Raw genomic sequence first — 21,473 nt, 5'->3', positions numbered from 1 at the left:
GAAAAAAAGCAAATATGTGGAAATGTGCAGCCTCTTGTGCTAAGACTATATGCAGTGATGGAACTGAAAGTCAGTACAGGTCAGTAAATTTCATTATAACTTACAGGATTTAGCATAACAAGCTCAGCTGGAGTCTTTAAGAGACAGTTAAACAGGGGAACACAATTAGGAAAAAAAAAAAGGACTCGGACGTGATAATATGCACATACAGTACAAAGATTGTGGTCATATATGCACAGAAACTGTACACACCAATACACAAACAGACAGACAGACACATATACACTCCCACCAACACTCATACACACACCCACTCACTCCCACACACACACATACATACACTCACTCACTCACTCACTCACTCCCTCACAGAAGCACTCTCTGGAGATCCGGTGTCATATTTTTATCTTGACTTTAGAGTGAGTCAGCGCCGTGCTGAGTGCTGAACTCCTGGAAATCCTCAGGGATGGTGTCTGTGGAAGTGAGAAGAAGTGAGGGATCATGATGAGCCCATGCAGCTTGAAATCTAAAAACCGAGTGAGGCCAAACTAATTCTCTTCGCAAGTCTCACTCTTGTTTATGCAACAACGAGATAAAATATCATAGCGTTCCACTTTCCAGACACAAGTCATAGAGGTCATTAAAGAAGATATGTTGAGTTGACTATAGTCTAATATCAGCATGCTAATATACTGTACCTCGAGGCGATGCTAACATAATGATGTTTACCTAAGGTCTAATGTTCCCCAGGTTCACTATGTTATACTGTATATAGATTCTCATATTACCATTGAGCAGCTGTGGCTAATGGAAATTACATTAGTTAAAGGGATAGTTCAACATTTTGGAAAATTGGCCCATTGCCATAATCGCTATAGTCTTAGCAGTAGGTTTGTTACCTTTATTTGTCGGCGCAAGCTATTTTTAGAACAGCGGAGCAGAGCGGCTAGCTGCTTAGAGCTACGCTACGGAGGCTAATGGAATTTCTCGGTTTCCCTCATCAAACTCATCAAATACACAATCCAACAACTTCAAAACGCTCTGGTGGACAAGTTGTGACCTGCACATTCACCACGCTATGAGATAATAATGGAACGTTACAAGACAGAGTTGTTTTAGAGGTAAATTCATGCAAAACCGCTGATGTGCGTTGCGTTCAGGGACAGTTTTTCAGCAAGCAGTCTCTGTATTTACCTCGAAAACAGCTCTGCTTCGTAACGTTCTGTTATTATCTCATAGTGTGGTGAATGTGCAGGTCACAACTTGTCCACAAAAGCATTTTGGGGTTTTTGGATTTTGTATTTGATGAGTTTGATGAGGGAAACCAAGAAATTCCATTAGCCTCCGTAGCATAGTTCTGAGCAGCTCGCAGCTCTGCTCCGCCATTCTAAAAATAGCTTGCACCGACAATTAAAGGTAACGAACCTACTGCTAAGACTATAGCGATTACGGCAATGGGCCAATTTGCCAAAATGTTGAACTATCCCTTTGAAGTTAAACTCAGAGGTCAATGAAAAGTTGGAAAAGGATCACCAAAGTGAAGTGCGGTATATCCTGAGGGGAACATGAATGCCATAACGCTGTTGAGATGAATGTATGTAACGTTATAATTATAAATCACTTCCTTACCATTGCAGCGGTACTTCAGATTGGACCAGATGATGTTTTCTTGAGAGAAACAGAACACGCCAAGTCGTCCTCCTCTCATGGTCGTGTCAATAGTCACACCAGAGTCTGCAACCAGCTCAGTTCCCTCGTAGAACCGCGCTCTGAACAGATCAACAATGAGGATATTTTTTTAACTCCATTTGTTTACTTAACTAGATGAGAAAATCTATGCAGTGTCTCATGTCTGTTTGATAAATATGATAAACATGCTTAGCTTAGCATGAGCCCTGCAAAGTCTTTGCCTGGCTCTCCCTTACTAGTTAATCTACTTGTAGTTGGATTTTTGTACCTTTGGACAGATCTAGACTGATTTTCCTCTTGTTTTCAAATATCATGGTAAGTTAAAGGGATACGCCAACATTTTTTTTCTTTGTGTCTTGCCTCACTCCCGAGTCCATGACAAGCAGATAGACACCATCCTTTCGACTGTGCGCGCAGAGCCTGTATCGCCCGTAATTAGCTTAGCTCAAACGCTGGAAGTGCATAGGTAGTGTTAGCCTGCTTGCTAGCTTGAGTAGCGCCGAATTCGTCCGAACAAAATTGCAAACAGCTGGTATTTAGACAAATTAACGACACACTGATCTAAACAGCTACTTTCTCGCATAAAAATGTTTGAAATGTCGATAAAGTGATATATTTACAGAGTTTAGAGCTAAAATGAAATCAGCTTCTGACCGCTGATTTCGGCTCAGGTAGGAGGCAGGCTAACACTACCTATGCACTTCCAGCGTTTGAGCTAAGTGCTAAGCTAGTGCCAGCTCTGCCCGTATATCCCTTGTTACTGCATGCACAGTCGAAAGGATGGTGTTTCGTTGCTTGTCATGGACTCAGGAGTGAGGCAAGACACGAAAAAATAATGTTGGCATATCCCTTTAAGTTAATATGCTGTTGTATAAAACCCACAGAAATGAGAGGGGGCACTTGTCTCACCTGATGTATCCAACCTGTGGGCGGTGCTGCAGGTACCAACGGTAGGACACCTTGTCCTTCCAGCCCACATTTCTCGGGTCCTTCCACAGCAGACGCACCTGGTCGTTGGTGTCTCCCGTGTGCCACAGTGAGTTTCTCAGGTGCTCCCCGGGGCCCGATTTAGACTTGACAGCCTGACGAACAGACAGCAGAGGTGGTGGTGAGGAGGAGACGGATGTGTGTAGGCAGACAGAGAAGATAAAAGGCAGAAATGTGGAAAATACAGATAAAAATAGGACAAATATGAATCTGCTGCTGCTGTGGGCGATGTCTGACATGAGTTGCACTTTCACCTTAAGCTGGATGCCGGGCTCGGCCACGGCTCTGAAGGGTGTCGCCTGCCAGTAGGTCTGTTCGGTCTGCTTCCACATCACCACGTAGAAGGAGGAAGAGTCCTGGTAGCCGAAGATGAAGCCGGCGTAGTCGTCATCCGTCACTGTGTTCACGTGAAATGTCCCCTCGAAGTCCACCCCACTGAAAGCAGTGTAGCCTGGCAACAGAGAGTGTGTCAACAACGTACTGTGTTTGGGGCAAATTATATGTTTTTTATTTTTTTATTTGGTGACTGACAGTCAATATGAAGAGTTTAGACATCTTACCAACAGCAAGTCCTGGATCACTGTTCATGGTCTGAACAATTTCCATTCCCTTTGTGAGAAAGAGGGAGAGAGTTTTTTTCTGTTTGCATGTGTTTTCTTAAGTTTGCAGTGTTTTAATCTCTCAGGGCCACCGTACTTTAGCTGCTAACTGCTCCACTATGCACTCACTTATTGTATCTATCTACTAGGGGTGTGCCAAAAAATCGATTCACATAAGAATCGCACTTCTCATTTAATATGATTCAGAATCAATATAAAATGTCCCAAAATTGATTTAATTTTTTTTTTTAATGAAAAAATCTGCTGGCTGTCGGCCTCCATTTCCTTAGAATTGAAAAGGCAGCAAGTTTAACTGCACTATTTTTTAATAAAGAGGCACTTTTAATTTAGTTACTTAAGCAATATGTGATATTGCTTTTATGCAACAGGTTCAACAATTTCATCTAAGCATGGATGAATGTTTAAAACTCAATAAATGTGAAAAAGACACTTTAGTCATTCTGTCTTGCAAAGCAGACTGGAGTAGATCATGAGGATCCTTTGCACACCGATAGACTGAAGCAGAAATCATTATGAATCAAATCGTTTTGAATCGAAAATCGATTTTGAATCGAATCGTAGCCCCAAAAATCTGAAACGAATCGAATTGTGAGATAGTAAAAGATTCCCACCCCTACTATCTACTAAAATCAGTGAAGTTGCATGTTCTCTGTAGGTTCATTAGTACATATGACAGCTCTTACATTACACACTGTCATGATACACAGTTATGATGTAAGGATATTATCGACAACAGCAACTTTAACTTTCTCACCTGGTTCAAAACGACCCAGTTGGGGTCGATCTGGGCGTCGCCCTCGGGGTCCAGAACCACCGTCTGATAGGCCCTGAAGTCGGTCAGGGTTACCTCGGCGTTCTCGGGACAGTTGTCGATCCTGTCGATCACTTTGTCCTGGTCAAAGTCAGACTCACACACATCTCCGACTCCATCATCTGAGAGAGAGACAAGACAGGGACGTTATTAAGCAGGAAACAATGAGTCATTAATTCAGAATCAAGGCACAGATAGAGACACTTTCATTCCCTTTAAATTTGGCCCCTCTCATTCACCTTGTCACACTGAGGAGATTTTACACCAATAGTGTCAAAAAGGCCCACTCCAAAGGAACTTGCTGTCCTTGTTCAGAAGCTGCAGAGTCTGAGATGCAAGGCCTGAATATAAAACACCCCAAATATCTGACTGAAGCCCAGATGAAGTCTTTTCTTAAAGGAATATTCACATTATAGCAGAATAACATTATTAACAATACTGTATGCTGCAGGTCTTTAATATTGATGGTCAAAATAGAGTTGCTTCTGCAGTGGTAAAAAGTAATTCTGTCTTGGAGTCGTGATAAACTGTACAACTATAGACTGTCTATGAGCACTAAAAACTAGAAAAAACAAATGAGAGACATACGTATAGAATGACTCAGCTTATCATACAAGTCTAAGAATATCTTTTAAGGAACCGTGAAGGTCTCTCTCCACTCTCCATCACTTAACTGCCTGACTACCAACCTCAGCTGCCCCGCAACACTTGATTTCAATTGGCACTCCACTCCCATTGACCTCACAGTCCATTTTCACGCAAGTAATGTCACAAAATTGCCAAATGGGCGCTGGCGCAAAAAAAAAAAATTGTGCTTTTACCCGACAAAATTGCCACTTAATCTGCCCAAGGTTGCTGCTGCTTGATCTCCGTGTGTGTGTGTGTGTGAAATTGGGGCGGAAAACTGAATGTATAAAAGGTCAGTCAGGAACAGTTCAGAGGAAATATGGACACTGAGATGAAATTATGAGCGTTTTTTTTTTCAAATCTCAGGTAATCGAGCTGGTTTTCAATCAAATGTATCAACACTGATATCTTAGCATTGATATAATAAACTGTTTTCATAGTGAAGGGTGTGAATGTGCTCTGTATTTTTAAACTCACTGTTGTCGTCAGTCTGGTCAGGGTTTGGTACCAGCCGACAGTTGTCCGGTCCGGGTGGTATACTGTCAGGGATCCCATCGTTGTCATCGTCATCGTCACACTCGTCACCCAGCCCGTCTTTGTCTGTGTCCAGCTGGGAGCTATTGATCACGTACGGGCAATTGTCCTTGGTATCTTGGTGACCGTCGCCATCGCTACAGGGGAAGTGACATGATAATATGGCATGAATAAAAAGCTGCTACTCGACATGGTAGAAAGAAAAGAAAAACAACAGTGACGTATGTGTCTTATCACCTGTCTTGGTTTGTGTCGCAGGAGTCTCCAACCAGGTCATTATCAATATCAGACTGTAACGAGAGAACAGAGAGATTGTTTAAAGGGATAGTTCAACATTTTGGCAAATTGGCCCATTGCCATAATCCCTATAGTCATAGCAGTAGGTTCTTTACCTTTAATTGTCATTGCAAGCTATTTTTAGAATGGCAGAGCAGAGCTGTGAGCTGCTCAGAGCTACGCTACAGAGGCTAATGGAATTTCTTGGTTTCCCCCATCAAACTAAATAAATACACAATCCAAAAACTCCAAAACGCTCTGGTGGACAAGTTGTGACCTGCACATTCACCACGCTATAAGATAATAACAGAACGTTACGAGTCATTTTAGAGGTAAATTCATGCAAAACCGCTGATGCGCGTTCCCTTCAGGGACAGTTTTTCAGCAAGCAGTCTCTATATTTACCTCTAAAACAACTCTGTCTCGTAACGTTGTGTTATTATCTCATAGCGTGGTGAATGTGCAGGTCACAATTTGTCCATGAGAGCGTTTTGGAGCTGTTGGATTGTGTATTTGATGAGTTTGATGAGGGAAACCAAGAAATCCCATTAGCATAGCTCTGAGCAGCTCACGGCTCTGCTCCGCCGTTCTAAAAATAGCTTGCACTGACAATTAAAGGTAACAAACCTACTGCTATGACTATAGCGATTATGGCAATGGGCCAATTTGCCAAAATCTTGAAATCCATCCATCCATCCATCCATCCATCCATCCATCCATCCATCCATCCATCCATCCATCCATCCATCCATCCATCCATACATCCATCCATCCATACATCCATACATCCATACTCATCTGACTGATTCTGGCTCTGACTGACCTGGTTGGGATTGGGGATGTCAGGGCAGCTGTCACAGGCGTCTCCCACACCGTCTCCGTCCCGGTCCAGCTGGTCTCTGTTCTTGACGCGCTGGCAGTTGTCCAGGAAGTTCTTCAAGCCTGATCCCCCCCAGATCCCCCCCCATACCAGACAGTTAGTGACATTTAGCACGTCAAGCAAAAGCCACTCCTGTCTCTTTTTTTACAGCAGTGGAGCGAAGATAATTACAGTGCTGTATATTCAGAGGTGGTACAACTGGCACAGCCACTTTTTCAGTCAAGAGATTTTTTCCTGCAACAAAGTAAAAGCTGTTTTCATTGTGACTTCCTTCCGACAATCAGCAATCACTCGATCAAATTGATATTATTTTTGCAGCATTTTCAATAATTTGCATCAAAAGAGTCAAACTGTAATTTCACTTCCTGAGTCGTTGCTGCCTTTCTTTCTCTTATTTGATAGTAAATTAAATAATTAACAAGCAATTTACATCCTTATAAAGATGCCACCTTAATCAATCTCTTGGAAATCAATCAAATTGGAAAAATAATGGACAGATTAAGTCATAATGCAAAAATCATTAGTGGCAGCCTCATTACAATCATTCAATCTATCATTTTTTTATAGGAACAATTGATACATTTTCATTGATCAGACGCTAAGTGAATTTATATTTGAATAGTGAAACCGTTCGAGAAATCTTTAGGCGTTGTATCCACACTTAACTGCGTGGTGCACTGATTTATCTCACAGCATGTTGTTTCTACTCTCACCACTAGGTTGCACTGTTGCACTTGCTATGTCGGCCAGCAGCAGTTTGTGGTCAGAGGCTGTTTTTCATTCATCGCATGGAGGCAGCAGCAGCACCACAAATGCATAAAGGTCAAGCAGCAGCGATAGAGGAAGAACTATCTTCTCTCCTGTGGGGCTTTTTGAGGTGTAATCATACTGGTGAATGATCAAAGCTTGTGTTCGCTCTGGGGTCAGACTGCTATTGCCTTTGACTTTTTTTTTTTTTTTCTTTTTTTTTTGCAGTGCTGTTTCTCACTGCTCAGCTTGGTTACACAACCATCCACACCACAACACAGTGATATACTATTTCTACATGTCTGAGGGAGGGAGATGCGTAATTTAATGTAACTTCTGTCTTCATCAGGGTGGTTTTTTGCATAATGTATGTAATGCATGCATAGGGGGAGGGGGGCAAATGGTTCAAATGTGAAGGAGAGAGCAGTGTAATAAGCCATAACAGTAGAACGCTTTCAGTGATGCAGGTTATATAACATGAGCGTCAGTGTTAGTGATGTAATTTCTCTCCATACCATCTCCATCCATGTCGTCATCGCAGGCGTCCCCTTTGCCGTCGCTGTCGGTGTCCCTCTGGTCCGGGTTCTCCACGATGCGACAGTTGTCACAGGCGTCTCCGTGGCTGTCCTTATCGCTGTTCCTCTGGTCCACGTTGGGCTTCAACCAGCAGTTGTCCTGAGACAGACAGACAGGCAGAGATGTGTTAAGTACTGTGTGTCTTGGTCTGTGTTAAAGCTCAAACAATTGTTCCACAAACTGATCAAAAGAAAAGGCTTTGTTGAGTGATGTGTTGTTTAAAATTTAAAGGGCTATAGTTCAACATTTCACTGACATCTCATTTATATATACAGCCAAAATATGAAGCCACTGGCAGCAGCCACTTTGTTTGGATTGGAACGAAGACTGGAAACAAAGAGAAAAAATTTAACTTTCTCTGTCTTAAGGACAAAAATCCCACCTACCAGCACCATGACGCTTTATAATTAACACAACACAGTGCATCTTGTTTATTTAAAGTGTATAACCAGGGCTACATCCATGGCTTTTTTGACTACAAAAAGCTAAATTCATGTTGGTTTCTGAGCTTCTGAGCTAATGGACTATACAAACAGCGGACAGAGCCAGTCTTCTTTGCAGCTAACTCGCTGCAGGAGATATTTTGAGATTCATTGGATAGATGAGTATGGTATACTGTAGATCTTCTATTACAACTCTCAGCAACAAAGCCGATAAGCGCGTATCTCCCATAATACTGTATCCTTGAATGTCTGTGGGTTTTGTTCTGGTTGTCAGACCAAAGCAATTTGAAGATGTCACTTTGGGCTTAAGGTGACTGTGATGTGCATGTTCCCCTCTTTTATTACCGGTACTTGTTGTAGCCATTGTGTGCTTCCATGGGTTTGTTGGTATAGTACTGTATACGTCTCCACCAACCTGTTCGTTTGGAATACCGTCACCATCTGCATCGTCATCGCAGGCGTCTCCATGTCCGTCCCTGTCAGCGTCCTCTTGACCAGAGTTAGGAACGTAGATACAGTTGTCCTGTAGAGAGAGATGTCAATGGATGAAACATCACAGCAGCAAAGTTGTATTTTGCAGATAAATTGTACTTTAAAAAAAAAAAATCTATCAAATTTACCTTTCTACAGCTGGAGTCCTTGCATTTGAGTTTCTCATCTGGGTATCCATCAATGTCAGTGTCCTTCCCGCACAGGTACCCGTTACCTGCCCAGCCAATTCCACACTGACAAGACAAATGGAACAACTCAGAAAATCAAATTGAAAGTACTGTATGTGCAGCTGTTTTTATACAAACAGTTGTGCATTTGCAAGTTTGTTTATAAGAATGCTTGAGCGGTGTAAAAAATCCTATACCTGACAAGTGACTGATCCGTCTCTTTCTGCAAAACACTGGGCGTTGATGTCACAGGGGTTGGTGAGGCTGTTGCTGCAGCTGACCTCCGGCTTGCAGCCTTTCACCTGATCTCCTGTGAAACCAGATTTACAGCTGCCGCACTGATAGGAGCCCTGTGCAGGAGTGAGGAAGGGATAAATGTCAGCCTCTTTAGATTGAAAAAAAGTCACAGAAATAAAAGTATTTGTTGCATGAACCTGCAGCAATGTGTGTAATCTTACCACTGAGTTGTGACAGACTGAGTTTGCGGTGCAGCCTCCATTGTTGGGTCCTTTGCATTCGTCGACGTCATCACAGACCTGAAATGTATAGGCTACAACGTGAGTCACATAACGTCACACGTGAAATCCTCCAAAAGTTTTTTGGTTTTGTGACAATTTCCCATCTTTAATTCTCTTCACACTTCAGGGTCACAATAATTGCTGCACAATATACACCACGAGTCCTGATAGGGGAGCTCAAGCTTGTTAAATGATGCTCTAAGTACTTTTTAAACTCCCTGTTAAATATTAATTATTACATATCACACTTTTATCTATCTACTGTGTAATTATTTCAAAAAGGGGTAAAATGTGATCACCGGTTCAGTTTCTTCAGTTCAATGCTCTTCAAATAAGTCTAGAAATGAACTGATAAGGTGTACAGTTATATAAATATCTATTTTTCTTTTATAAAGAAGAATTTATGGAGCTAATTTATTCCTTCATTCTGGGGAAGATGTACTGGTGTGGGCGGAGTTGTGTTTTGTTTAGTCTGATGATCTGATGATGAACTGCTTAGCTACCACATTGTTCTTTATATTATAATATGCCGAAAAACAATAGCATTTTTTTTTTTTTTCTTTTACTATTTATCCTCTAAATTATTGATTATTTGATGGTATAACATGAAGCTTGTTTAGGTTCTTCTTCAGTATCAGTTATAAAGTCAGGTGGATCCTGCAGTGACACTATTTCCCCACCAGTTTTTATTATAATTTTTAAAACAGCCCCCTCTTCCCCGGATTAACCTAGTGCTTTGTTCCCTGGCAGCCATAAGAATGTATGCTATGTTAAAATCTCCTCTGCTCAGATGTGTTTTGCACTTCATTTGGGACACTTGACCTTCACTGTGCAGAATAAAGTATGTGCAGAATTCGATACTGAGAAATTGTTTTGACATTCATCTGCTGGAGAGGAAAAGTATGTCTGCGTGCATCTTAAAAAAATCATTCAGGATTTTGCGACATCACGATGGAATTTAATGGACTTCGAATCCTGATTCCTCGAGGTCACAGACGCTGAGACACTCTGCTTTTCAGTAAATTTCAGACTCCCTTTGTCAGCACTCGAAATGGTATGCAAGTAACAATACACAGATTCAGATTTTGTCCATGAGCAAAAATGAATAGGTATTAATTTTTATATTTTTAAAAGTTGAGTTTGAGAGAAAAGTATTTTTTGAATGTCCTAAAACTTTTTTTTTTTAAATGTAAGATCATACTAGGTATCATAATTTAAATGACACTAATTGATCCCACAGATAATTTCCTGTATAACTTTTTAATTTTGAATAATAGGCTAATTTACCCTTCACTTGCACTTACTCCTACTATCCCCCCCTACAATAGATTTTAGCTATGTGCATCTATAACAAACAAAGTCTCTGGTGAAATATTTCATTCATTTTCCATATGTACTAAATAATTCAACTAGCCTAAATCTACAACACAAAGCTGTAATCTCTGTATTCTTTTCCAGAACAGTTACATGTTGATAGATTCATAACCTTTTGTTAAAGTAGAATTCCGGCCATTTTTGACCCCTAAATCGTTGTCCTGATGGCGACTAAAATTGATGCAAGCAAACCGGAGTTAGACCATGGCGTTAGGGATAGCGACAACAAGGCTAACCTGGGGGCAATTCTTTCAACCACAACAAACACTCAAAAAACAATCAAATATCTACTTGAATCCTTATGACACACAGTATAAACAGTATAAACTTTGTGTTTTTGCACGTAATCACTCACCTGAAACGTCCTGCAAAGACTATCCGATCGCAGAGCGCCTGCTCTCCCCGCCACAGAAACGAACACTTTTTCCTTGTTGTGATGATTTCTTTACAAAAATAAACGGTCAGAGATATTTTGGACATTACCACTGCACTGCTCGACCATTTATTTTAGTAAAGAAATCATCACACACAAGGAAAAAGTGTTTGTTTCTGTGGCGGGGAGAGCAGGCGCTCTGCGATCGAATAGTAATGTCTTTCCAGGATGTTTCAGAGTTCGGCTGTCTGAGGTGAGTGACAACATGCAAAAACACAAAGTTTATACTGTACACTATATGAGTTCAGTGGTGTGTCATAAGGATTTGAGTCATGTACCATAGATATTTGATATTTTTTGAGTGTTTGGTGTAACTCTGGTTTGCCTGCATCAATTTTAGTTGCGTTTTTTGCTCCCCCCAACACTGGGTGACCATCAGGAAAACGATTTAGGGGTAAAAAAAAAAAAAAAGACCGGAACACTCCTTAAATTCTGCTCTCATTTTGTCCTCCATATGCCCCCCCCCCCTCACCTCTTCCCTTGTCTCACCTGTTTGTTGGTCTGAGCGTACAAAACTCCCACCCCCTCCACTGGCAGGCCGGAGTAGCCCAGGGGACAGGCGTCGCAGCGGAAGCCCGGGGCCGTGTTGACGCACTTCACTCCAGGGAAGCAGGGGTTAAACTGGCACTGCAGGAAGGAGGACACGAGCTCTGGTGAAGCTGCAAAATGTATGTGGTTCTCACAGGGCTTCTCCCCCCAAAAGCTTTTAGGCTTGATGACACTTTTGCTCATGCAAAAAAGGGAATGCTGAAGGGGCCAGTCCTTAGAAAAGAGGTCAGTGCAAACACACACACACGCACACACACACACACACACTCGTACTTCTATCCTTATGAGGACTTCCATCTGCAACAACCTTTCCTCAACTTTCACTAAATTGCCAAACTTTTACCTTTATCTATCTGCAGCTTTGGTCCCCAGACCCCATGACACCATATTAACTTCTGTGCCTTCAGACCCTGTGCGCTACTTCCATCATCCCATTCCCATATTTTTTTGTCTAGCTCCCCTACCCTACCCCTATATAAAAAAAAAACCTGGTGAAATCAGCCTGTAAAATTTCTCATAGACCTTTTTAAGGCCAGGAAAATCTCAGTTCTGAATTATTCAGATCATTTAAAGTCCTGTGTCAGCTCACTCAGAACTCAGAGACCCCAATTTGTACAAACCCAGAGTCTCTCTCTCTAAACCGTCACTCTTTCGGGCTTGTAGCTTCTCTGAGTGCCGGTGCACTAACAGTCCATAATGCCCTGTGGTACCGCTCTGTATTCTCAGACAAAGACCATCCTGGTGGCCTGCATAACATATATTGTTATTGCAGCATCCCCGGGTCAAATCCCGTGTTGAATGTTCCTCTCCCTCTCTCTCCCATCTCTTTTCCCCATCACTGCTCTGTTGAGATTATTCTGGATAAAGGTTAGAAATAAAAAATTACTAGACTACTTCAGTAGTTCATCTGTATGAAAATATAGAAAGTTTATAGAACAAAAAAATAGAACAAAAAGACAATTTACCATCTTGCTAATAAATCAACACGTATTTAAGTTGTTATATAGATAAAACTACAGAGAAGCACCACTTGTTTTAGAGACAGCACAGACAATGTGTTGATAAATGTCAAATGTATTTCAGGTATATGCTGTAGTTCAAGGACTGCACTTAACCACTCTCTATTATACTGTACACTGGATGTGAGGGTAGATTCAACAAGCTATTAGCTCAATGATTTCCACCTATATCCACAAAGAGATTATGAACTGTCTGCTACACTGTCATCAGGTAATATATACAGTGCATTGTTTGTGTAGGGCCAACTTTCTATGAGCCTACTTTGGAAATACAAGGACTGAGGATGGATAAGAATGGCCAAACTTTGTAAAAAAAGAAAAAAAGAAAAGAAAAAGTCTTTAATCTGCAGGTCTTGAACTCATATTGATTCTCTCAAGAGTGGAAGCAGAGAAAACACACGCTGTTCCTTACCTCGTCCACATCATCACAGTTGAAACCGTCCCCGGTGTAGCCATCAGGACAGGGTCCACACTCAACGCCATCTGCTGTCTCTATACAAATGTCGTCACGGAAACAGACACCAGGGGCACACCGTGGTTTCACCACCTCGGTCCCACCCAGGCCTTCAAAAAAAAAAAAAAAATGACAGAAGAAAAAGTTTTATTTTGATGCAAACGTAATGACTGAGCACCGTTACACTGCAAAAACTCAAAATCTTTCAAAGAATATTTGTCTTATTTCTTGTCAAAATGTCTCATTTCTAGTTAAAACTAATCTCTTTCCACTTTAAATAAGACTCATCACCTAAAAATGTACTTATTTTTAGATCATTTTCACTTGTTTCAAACTCATTCTCACTTGAAATAAGTAGAAAATCTGCCAGTGAAAGGAAGTTTTTTGTGCTTGTAATAAGAAAGAAAGACTTGCTCCACTGTCAGATTTTTCTACTTATTTCAAGTGAAAATAGGCTTGAAATAAGTAAAAAAGTGTCTAAAAGCTACTTTTTAATGTATGTATATGTATAAATATACTTATTTTAGGTATAATGAGATTTGTTTTGACTAGAAATGACATTTTGACTAGAAATAAGACAAATATTCTTGGTAAGATTTTGAGTTTTTGCAGTGTAACTGTTATTGGAGATCGTCTTACCGCAGGCCTGACACTCTGAGATGGTGTTTCTGAGAAATGAGGTCTCTTTGACCTACAAAAGGTCAAACAGAAACACAGTTGTATTGAGTCGGGGAAGCTGTCGGAGAGGTCAGGGGTCAGGTGGCAGGGATTAAGTGGCCTCGGAGGAACTGTAAGTGGTCTTTACCTGCTGAATGAGGACGTCTTTCAGATCATTTATCACCTTGGTTAACTCCAGCATTTGGTTCGACAGCTGCTTCGTGTTGACCCCTAAGAGAAAGGCACAGTTATTTACTTTGACTGAGGGAGAGACGGGGGGATTATCTGAGCCTGCTCTCAAGTCACTCCAACAAACACTGACTGTTGTTTTTCTACCGCTGAGACTGTTTTCCTGGGAACACTTGGCCGTCTCATGTGGACGTTCACTTCCACTGAAAGAATCTTACCCAGAGTTTGGACGGAGTCTCTTTGTTGGAAATGGCAGTTTTGTAACGAAGCAACGTTCTCAAAAGTGTCTCCGACCACCAGTTTGAGCTCGTCTAAGCTCTCCTGTCGGAATAAAACAAGTCAAAGTGGATGGTATAAGCCTCCCAGATCCATATTGAGACCAGACACATATTCATTATTGTATGGAAATCCTATAAATGATGGGTCACCTGGTCTCTGGCTTGCATGGTCTTTAGCTCCACCATACCGTAGCCCGCTGGCAGACCCTGGAAGGCAGCGGGGAGATCCCTGACTGTTTCCACCAGCCTGCAGTCCAGATGCAGCTCCACCCCGCCCGGCCCCTGCTGCTGCATCCCCTTCAGGTGGAACAACAGTCGGTGCTGTTGGCCGTCGGCCAGCACCAGGTTGTTGAAGGTTACCGAGCTCATCCTCTTGTCAGTCCGCTGGTAGCGTAACACAGCTGGGAGAGGACAGAGCAGGCAGTGAGGAGATAACATGCTAGCAGCCACGTGAGGTTGCACAGTAAAGGGACGACGCTAATATGCTGATGTTTTGGAGCAAAATGGACCGTGTTTAGTCTAGCATGCATTTATTTATTCATAATGATACCATTGGAGATGAATTATCACTGGATTTACAGAGTGTTTTTGTTGCTTATTCTACTTATTGAAGGGGCATGTCTAATATTTTGTTAATAGTTGTGCATAATGTGGCCCAGTATTCTCTCTCCTTTTAGTTCTGTTTTTGGTCTTCTCCTACCGCTGCGAAAAATCTAACTGTTTCATGGTGGGGACTGAACCAAAAATGTGAGCAGACATAAGCTAAAAGGCTAAATTAAAGGGGAACTATGCAAGTCTGATCGCGTTTTCGTTCGGTTTTGGTCGTTTTTCTTTTCTGTACAGCTCCCCCTACAGTTTCAGAGTGCATATTTTTACAGGCGTAAAAACTCGCCGTTAACCCTCCTCTGGCCATGTGCATTTGTTTTCAACAAAGTCGGCGAGAAGGCAACCCATGGCAAACGCAAACAAGAGATTACGGATTACCGAGCGTGTTTTTGTCATAGTGCCGCAAAGCAGTCCATGTTTCTCACGAGACGAGATCTGGGACACCGGGTTGGAGGCACTGATCTTCCAAGGTTGGTTTGCAGCCAAGAGACGCTATAGGTGGAAGGCAAAGAGCCTCCATTCTACCCGTATCTCATTTAACCATCACAATTACTCCAAAGCTGTTTAATTAAGGTGAAAATTTTGCATAGTTCCTCTTTAAGTTAAACAAATCCCTACACAGAGTCATTTAATCCACTGTTGATATAAAAAAGGTGAAAAGCTGACTAAACTGTACCAGAGCCTCTCTCCTGCTGTCTTACCTCTGTTGAGCTTCCCCATCACAGTGAACTCAAAGTACTTGCTGTTGTCCCGCGGGTTGTACAGGCCAAACACAGTGGTTCCGGTCTTGGGTTGTAGCTTGAAGGTGGCGAGGATGAAAGCCTCCGTCACCCCTTGCTCCACCAGACCCCCCTGGAGCAGGTCTGGCAGGCAATCAGGCGAGGTGAGCAGATCATAGACTGTTGACAGGGGAAGGGAAAGAGACAAGCGGTAAAGCGCATGAGTAATGGATGATGAGATATGAATATTTACAACCTGCAGCAGCGCTCCGATCCCAGAGTAAACACATCCCGAGTCAACAAGGAGATGATGATGTTGACCCAGTGTTTGTTGCTGTTGCGTCAATCAGTTAGAGCAAACTTGGCAGACAGAGTTGGCCGGTGGATTTCTAAGTACATCTGAGCTCTATACTCCGACTTTCTCTCTTTATTTGGATCACCATTAGCTTCCTGAGGTGCCTATTAGTCGCCTGGTGGATGTGGGGCTGTGTTTGTTGTATTTTGTTGGGTCTGTAAAGCTGTTTGGTTGATAAAAATGCATTTATACTCAGTCCATTCATTGATGTATGGCAGGATTAAGACGTCTAAATCTACTGACAGGCTTAGTGGTTGTGAAAATGCCAGAGAGAGAACACTTATGCTGCTGTTTAGAGGCTTCCTTTAATAACGTGACTTGGGGACTGGGAAGGCCAAGAGAGGATGTGCAGTGAATCTCTAGTCTACCATCTGCACACATCATGAATGCACAAGTACGCTCGCAGCAGTCCACAAGGCCCGCTGTCGCGAGGGAGCAAAATTACTCCCAAATGCTCCCAGAGACCAGCCGCTGTCAGCCAAGATTGCGAAGCACGATGAGATCTCTTCTTCTTCCTTTCATCTCACTCCTCTGTCCGCCGTCCCTCGTGTGTCTCTCCTTCTTCAGCACATGGTGTATCGAAAATGTGTGCAGCGAAAAAATGTGACAACGCAGATGCTCGCATTCTATGGTCAACATCTGTCTTTGGTATTCACCTGGTGGAGTGTTGTATTTGACTTATTGCTCCTTATAATAATAATAAAAAAAAGTCCAAAAAGTGAATAAAACAACTTAGAAACAAATGATACTCATTGCACAAGAGTTACTGTACACATATTCCCACTCTTCATAAGTCTTTTGGACAGAAGGTTTGGTGGAGGTCAGTGTTGTGTTTCTCCAGAGATCCTGTGAGAGTGTCTCATTTCACCCCCTGATTAACCTCCGATTTCAAGCTTCATAAAACTAGCTCTGCTGAAAGCCATAAACTAATCCTGTGTCTTGCCCTCTCCTTAACACCAGCATATAAATCTGTCACAGTTATATATTACTACCACAAAAAGTGTGCAAATGGTCGGCATTCTTCTTCTGGCCTCCTAACAAATGCCTCACATTTGATGCTTTGTATGTGGAAAGCCGTGATTTATCGTAAATTCATGACAAACTTAGTAAAAACAACTACCGGCAATGAAGAAATGACATCACCCACATAACCATGTACGGTAGTAACATAAACAGTGAAGTCACTTTTTTTTTTCTTTTTTTTTTTGAAACTGCAATGAGTAAGCAGCCTAATGGAAGCCCAGATGATCACTTAACCTCATGATGGGAAATATTTGTGCTCATTTTCTGAGTCATGTCTCTCCAGCCAATATGAACTCTTCTTTGTAACTGTTTTTCTCCCCCTATGTTCACCAGCCAGTTACTAATTATCTCTGTGCTGAAGAGGTAGCGTCTGGGCCGTTGTATAGGGGAGAAAGGTGATGATAATTCTAGGGGCCCAGCGCCCAGAAGGGGCCCACAAAAAAAAACATTAGTCTAATCTTTGTATGACTGATTTATTCTGCATAAGACCCTGACTAATACTCATAGTAATGCTGCATTAGCATCAAAACAAAGTAGGCAAAATAAAAAATGATAAATACATATGTAGTCTAAGAAAAAAAAGTGGAAAAGTCAGGGGGTAGGGGCCCACTTTAGTATTCTTTCAGGGGCCCAGAATTCCTAGCAACGGCCCTGGGTAGTGTACAGTGGTTTTTTATGGCTTTTTTTTATTGCCCTGATTAGAGAGACACCTTAAATTTTGTCATTGTTGATGCACTGTGCTTCTATTCTATTCTTTTCTATTCTATTCTATTCTATTCTATTCTATTCTATTCTATTCTATTCTATTCTATTCTTTTCTTTTCTATTCTATTATATTGTACTGAGCTGAGCTGAGCTGCCTACTATGGCTGAAATGAGTTGATGAGAACTGTGAGAGTGAACCAAAAGTTCTGTTACCAGATTGCTGAACTACGAGATGAAACTCGCCATAAAGTCGATTCAGGTGAGAGTTCTCCTCAGATTGATTATTACAAGTGATCCCTTTACTGTCTCTTTGATTTCACATTTTTTATTTGATACATCATTATTATAAAAATATGGATTACAGCTGCTGTAAAGACACCCTTTTGTCCCAGGCCGGGGGAGTCTTTGTGCTCGGAGTAGAAAGTGAATTTTCGAATTCCAGTAATCTCATCTCCCAGTGAAGTCATCCTTGAGACATTAATATTGATCAATAACCCCAATAACCCTTTGCAGAGATAGAACGGCTGTTTTGTGCTACTTAAATATCACTTACTGCAGCTTTAAATCGGTCTCGCTCCTTTTTAAACACAGTGAATTCCAGTCAGGCAGACAATAAGCTATTTGCAAGGGAAATGATAGATGATGAACTCCATTAATCTGGACTTGTTTTATACAAAACATCAGTCAGCTATCGCCCAAAGATTGTAGGGATTAATGGGTGCATGAGAGGCACGCCATCAATCAACTGGGGGGATTTGAAAGAAGCTGATAAACTATAAACACCAATATTTCTACAAGTCGACTGCAGCTCTAGTTTGCGAGTGAATGTGTGTGTGTGTGACCTTGAACAAATTTGTGTGTGATTGGAAGTCTGTGTCAAAGAGACAGAGAGAGAGAGAAGACTCTGTGACTTGAAGTTCAATATTGCGCCCAGATCGTCTCTGATTATTCCCATGTGTTTGACCTAGCTGAGACTTTGTTTGAATTAATACAAGCCAGAGAGCTGAGTCTCCTGAGCTGCAGTAATCAAGAAGATCCAGCTGCATAGATATGAAAAGCGGGGTGACTTTTACTTCAGGAGAAAGATGCTGCATGGATTTGAAACTTTGTCTGTACTTCCACTCCTTTATCTTCCTCTGCCTCCTGTCACAAACGCAGGAATTCATTTGACTGTGTTACAACTGACAGGGATATTTAGCATTTTATTCGTACCTTAGTGACGATCACACAGCCGTGGCTAATCCTTTGTGTTCTTTGGGTCTGCATATGATATTCTCTTTCACAGTGTCTGCTTTATACATTATGCATTGAACTCAAACACAGTGTGTTAAAATACCCAGTGCTGGAGCCATTAAATCTTTTCTTTTTTCTTTTTTTCTTTTTGACAGATAATGAAAATGGAGAATTGCATCACAAGCAGGATGTTGCAGCATCCAAACAAAATCAAAGATATCTCTGTGTTAAAGTTAAATCAACAAACAACAAAACCAAAAATGTGATTCCCACTTCTTAATTGAGAGCCACTGAAGTCAGTTATCACCGATCAATCTGATGCATTTTCAAAAAAAAAAAAATGTTATGACATTTAAATAATATAATATGGAAACCAAATTAAAAAAGCACTTAAAACAAAACTTACCTAAAGCCTGGGCTTCCACTTGTAAGCACAGTTTTAATAGCAGCTGCGAGGCCAGTATCAAGGCCGTCCACAAACCCATCTTGTCCTTCCAACTGGTCCCAGATCAGCTTATCTGTACGTGACCCAGCGGCAGTTTCCCGTATGTCTGCGTCTGCTCTGAGTGGTGTGTTTGTGTCCTTGCCTCCTTTTTTTGAATCACAAGTGAGGCAAGTCTGTCATGTTAAGCCTTAATAGAAGCTGCTGGCAGTTTGCGTGCGTGTGTGTAAGTAGGTGTGTGTGTGTGTGCATGCATGAATGTGTGTGTGTTTGTGTGTGTCCGAATTGGTGTGTGGATGTGAAAGAGGAGATTGCAGGAGTTTTTAGTAAAGGGAGGAGCATCAGGGCCAGAACCTGCCTTTAAAACCTTCCTCAGACGGCCCCATGCGGAGAAGGAGTGACCTGGGGAGACTCTCTATTGCATTGGCTCCCACTGGCTGCTACCAGTTCCCACAGGCTCTTACACAAACATACTGTACATGAGCAGCTTCTAATCCACTCTAGGAACCCACTTTTGGCCACCGAAATCATGCTTCCAATCCAAAACTGTAATATTTTTGGACTCCCGACGAGTTCACGCTTGGGGTGTGTTTCTGAAAATGTAGTTTCCCCACCTCCAGCAAATCAGACTTCTAGTTTTTTTTTTTTTTTTTCACACTCTGTCTGAACGCACTGGGAAAAATTCTTGCGCTTTCCTTCCAGGCATCAGATGTGACACCTTTCCCATATGTCCTTCATGCTTTCTCCCTCTCCTTCCCCCGGCAAAGTCAGGAAATGAGCCCGCGCCTTAACAAGCCGCGTTAACCGGCCAGCAGAGCAGAGCTTCAGACAGGCTGCTGGCTCAACGCGGCCTCCAGGTCGTCAGCATGTCTGGCACCACTCGACTTGCCACATTTGGCAGAGATGAGGTCGCTCAGGTCTTAATGATGTTTGTTTTTCCCCCTCTTTCTTCCCCCCTGTTGCATCTTATTTTCTAAACCAAGCGAGCTTTATTCTACGGATGAGTAACTGACCTTTGAGCACAAAAAAAGCACTGAATCTGTATTTCCATTAAAAAGCCAAGACTCGGTGGCAACCAAGATGATGCTCCCAAGAAAAAGGGGGGATAAACACAAGTATAAAAGGATAAACACAAGTATCTATAGCAACAACAGCAGCAACATGAGTCATAGTTTCCCTACATCCCACAGGTGTTCCTTGTGGTTAGTCTATATACCGCTGCTCTGGTCTGATATGACTGCATCTAGACATCAACAGGACGCCCACGGTTTTATCTGCCGTCTGATTCGCTGTCAGGCTGATCCTTTACAGGCGTTTTTTGGTTCTGGATCACAAAAAAAAAAAAAAAAAAAGCAGCCGCACAGACCTCCATGCATGGTGGGCAGCTGCAGCAAGGAGCTCAGGAGACCACATCAGCCTGCAGGAGGACCTGGGCTGAGTCACATCACGGTGCGGTTGATGAGGTCAGACAGTGAACGCTGCTGCAGCTGGCTCAGAGATAAAAACCAAACCCCAAATGTGTCTGACACCATCTCCTGACTATTTTTATTCATGATACTGATATGACCACATCCCAGGACTCTGATATTCCTGCTCGTAACTCTTCGTATGGTGAGCTCGCTGGTAGCCAGACAACCGAAGATTATAGCTTTGCATGTTGCCACAATGACAACAAATCCGACTGTGTTACCAATGAGTCTTACACGGCTGACCTGAAAATGTGGCTTTATGCTGCATAAAAAAGCAGTGAGGTTTGTTTATGCACTCGGGGGGGAGGTTTGACAATTAGCCCCATTTCAAAAGCTTTTGGGCCGCAAAGGAAAACAAGACATACCGGTCAGCAACAGGAATGATTAAAGGTACGTAATAGGAAGCATGTGGTGCCTTTAAGAGAAAAACAAAGCAGGACATTTTACTGTAAGCCAAGAAAGCAAACAAACAGAACAAACACAGAAAACATACAAATTTCATTAATGGTGTTTATTCTCATCAAGTCCACCCACAGAGGAAATTGATTTTTTCATTCTTTCATTCATTTAAAAGTACTTTATATTCCTTTTATTTAATGAA

General features: G+C 42.0%; 1 protein-coding gene across 1 annotated transcript; it reads right to left on the bottom strand.

Moving 5' to 3' along the window:
- Positions 1-414: 414 nt before the first annotated feature.
- thbs4b (thrombospondin 4b) lies at positions 415-19,481 on the bottom strand (the record flags this gene model as incomplete). Its single annotated transcript, XM_083983055.1, has 22 exons — positions 19,368-19,481; positions 15,628-15,825; positions 14,471-14,721; positions 14,261-14,363; positions 14,002-14,084; positions 13,836-13,887; positions 13,155-13,306; positions 11,664-11,801; positions 9,308-9,385; positions 9,047-9,199; positions 8,811-8,915; positions 8,606-8,713; positions 7,687-7,846; positions 6,368-6,486; positions 5,506-5,558; positions 5,212-5,405; positions 4,051-4,229; positions 3,237-3,285; positions 2,931-3,127; positions 2,599-2,771; positions 1,630-1,769; positions 415-473 (listed from the first exon to the last, which is right to left on the bottom strand). The coding sequence occupies exons 1-22, from the start codon at positions 19,444-19,446 to the stop codon at positions 415-417; spliced, it is 2,823 nt and encodes a 940-aa protein (XP_083839181.1). The 5' UTR covers positions 19,447-19,481.
- Positions 19,482-21,473: the final 1,992 nt, after the last annotated feature.

The sequence above is a fragment of the Trachurus trachurus genome (genome assembly GCF_905171665.1).
Source record: "Trachurus trachurus genome assembly, chromosome: 12".
Classification (NCBI taxonomy): domain Eukaryota; kingdom Metazoa; phylum Chordata; class Actinopteri; order Carangiformes; family Carangidae; genus Trachurus; species Trachurus trachurus.
Note: the sequence above shows the minus strand (reverse complement) of the source record. Positions and strands in the feature narration are given on the sequence as shown.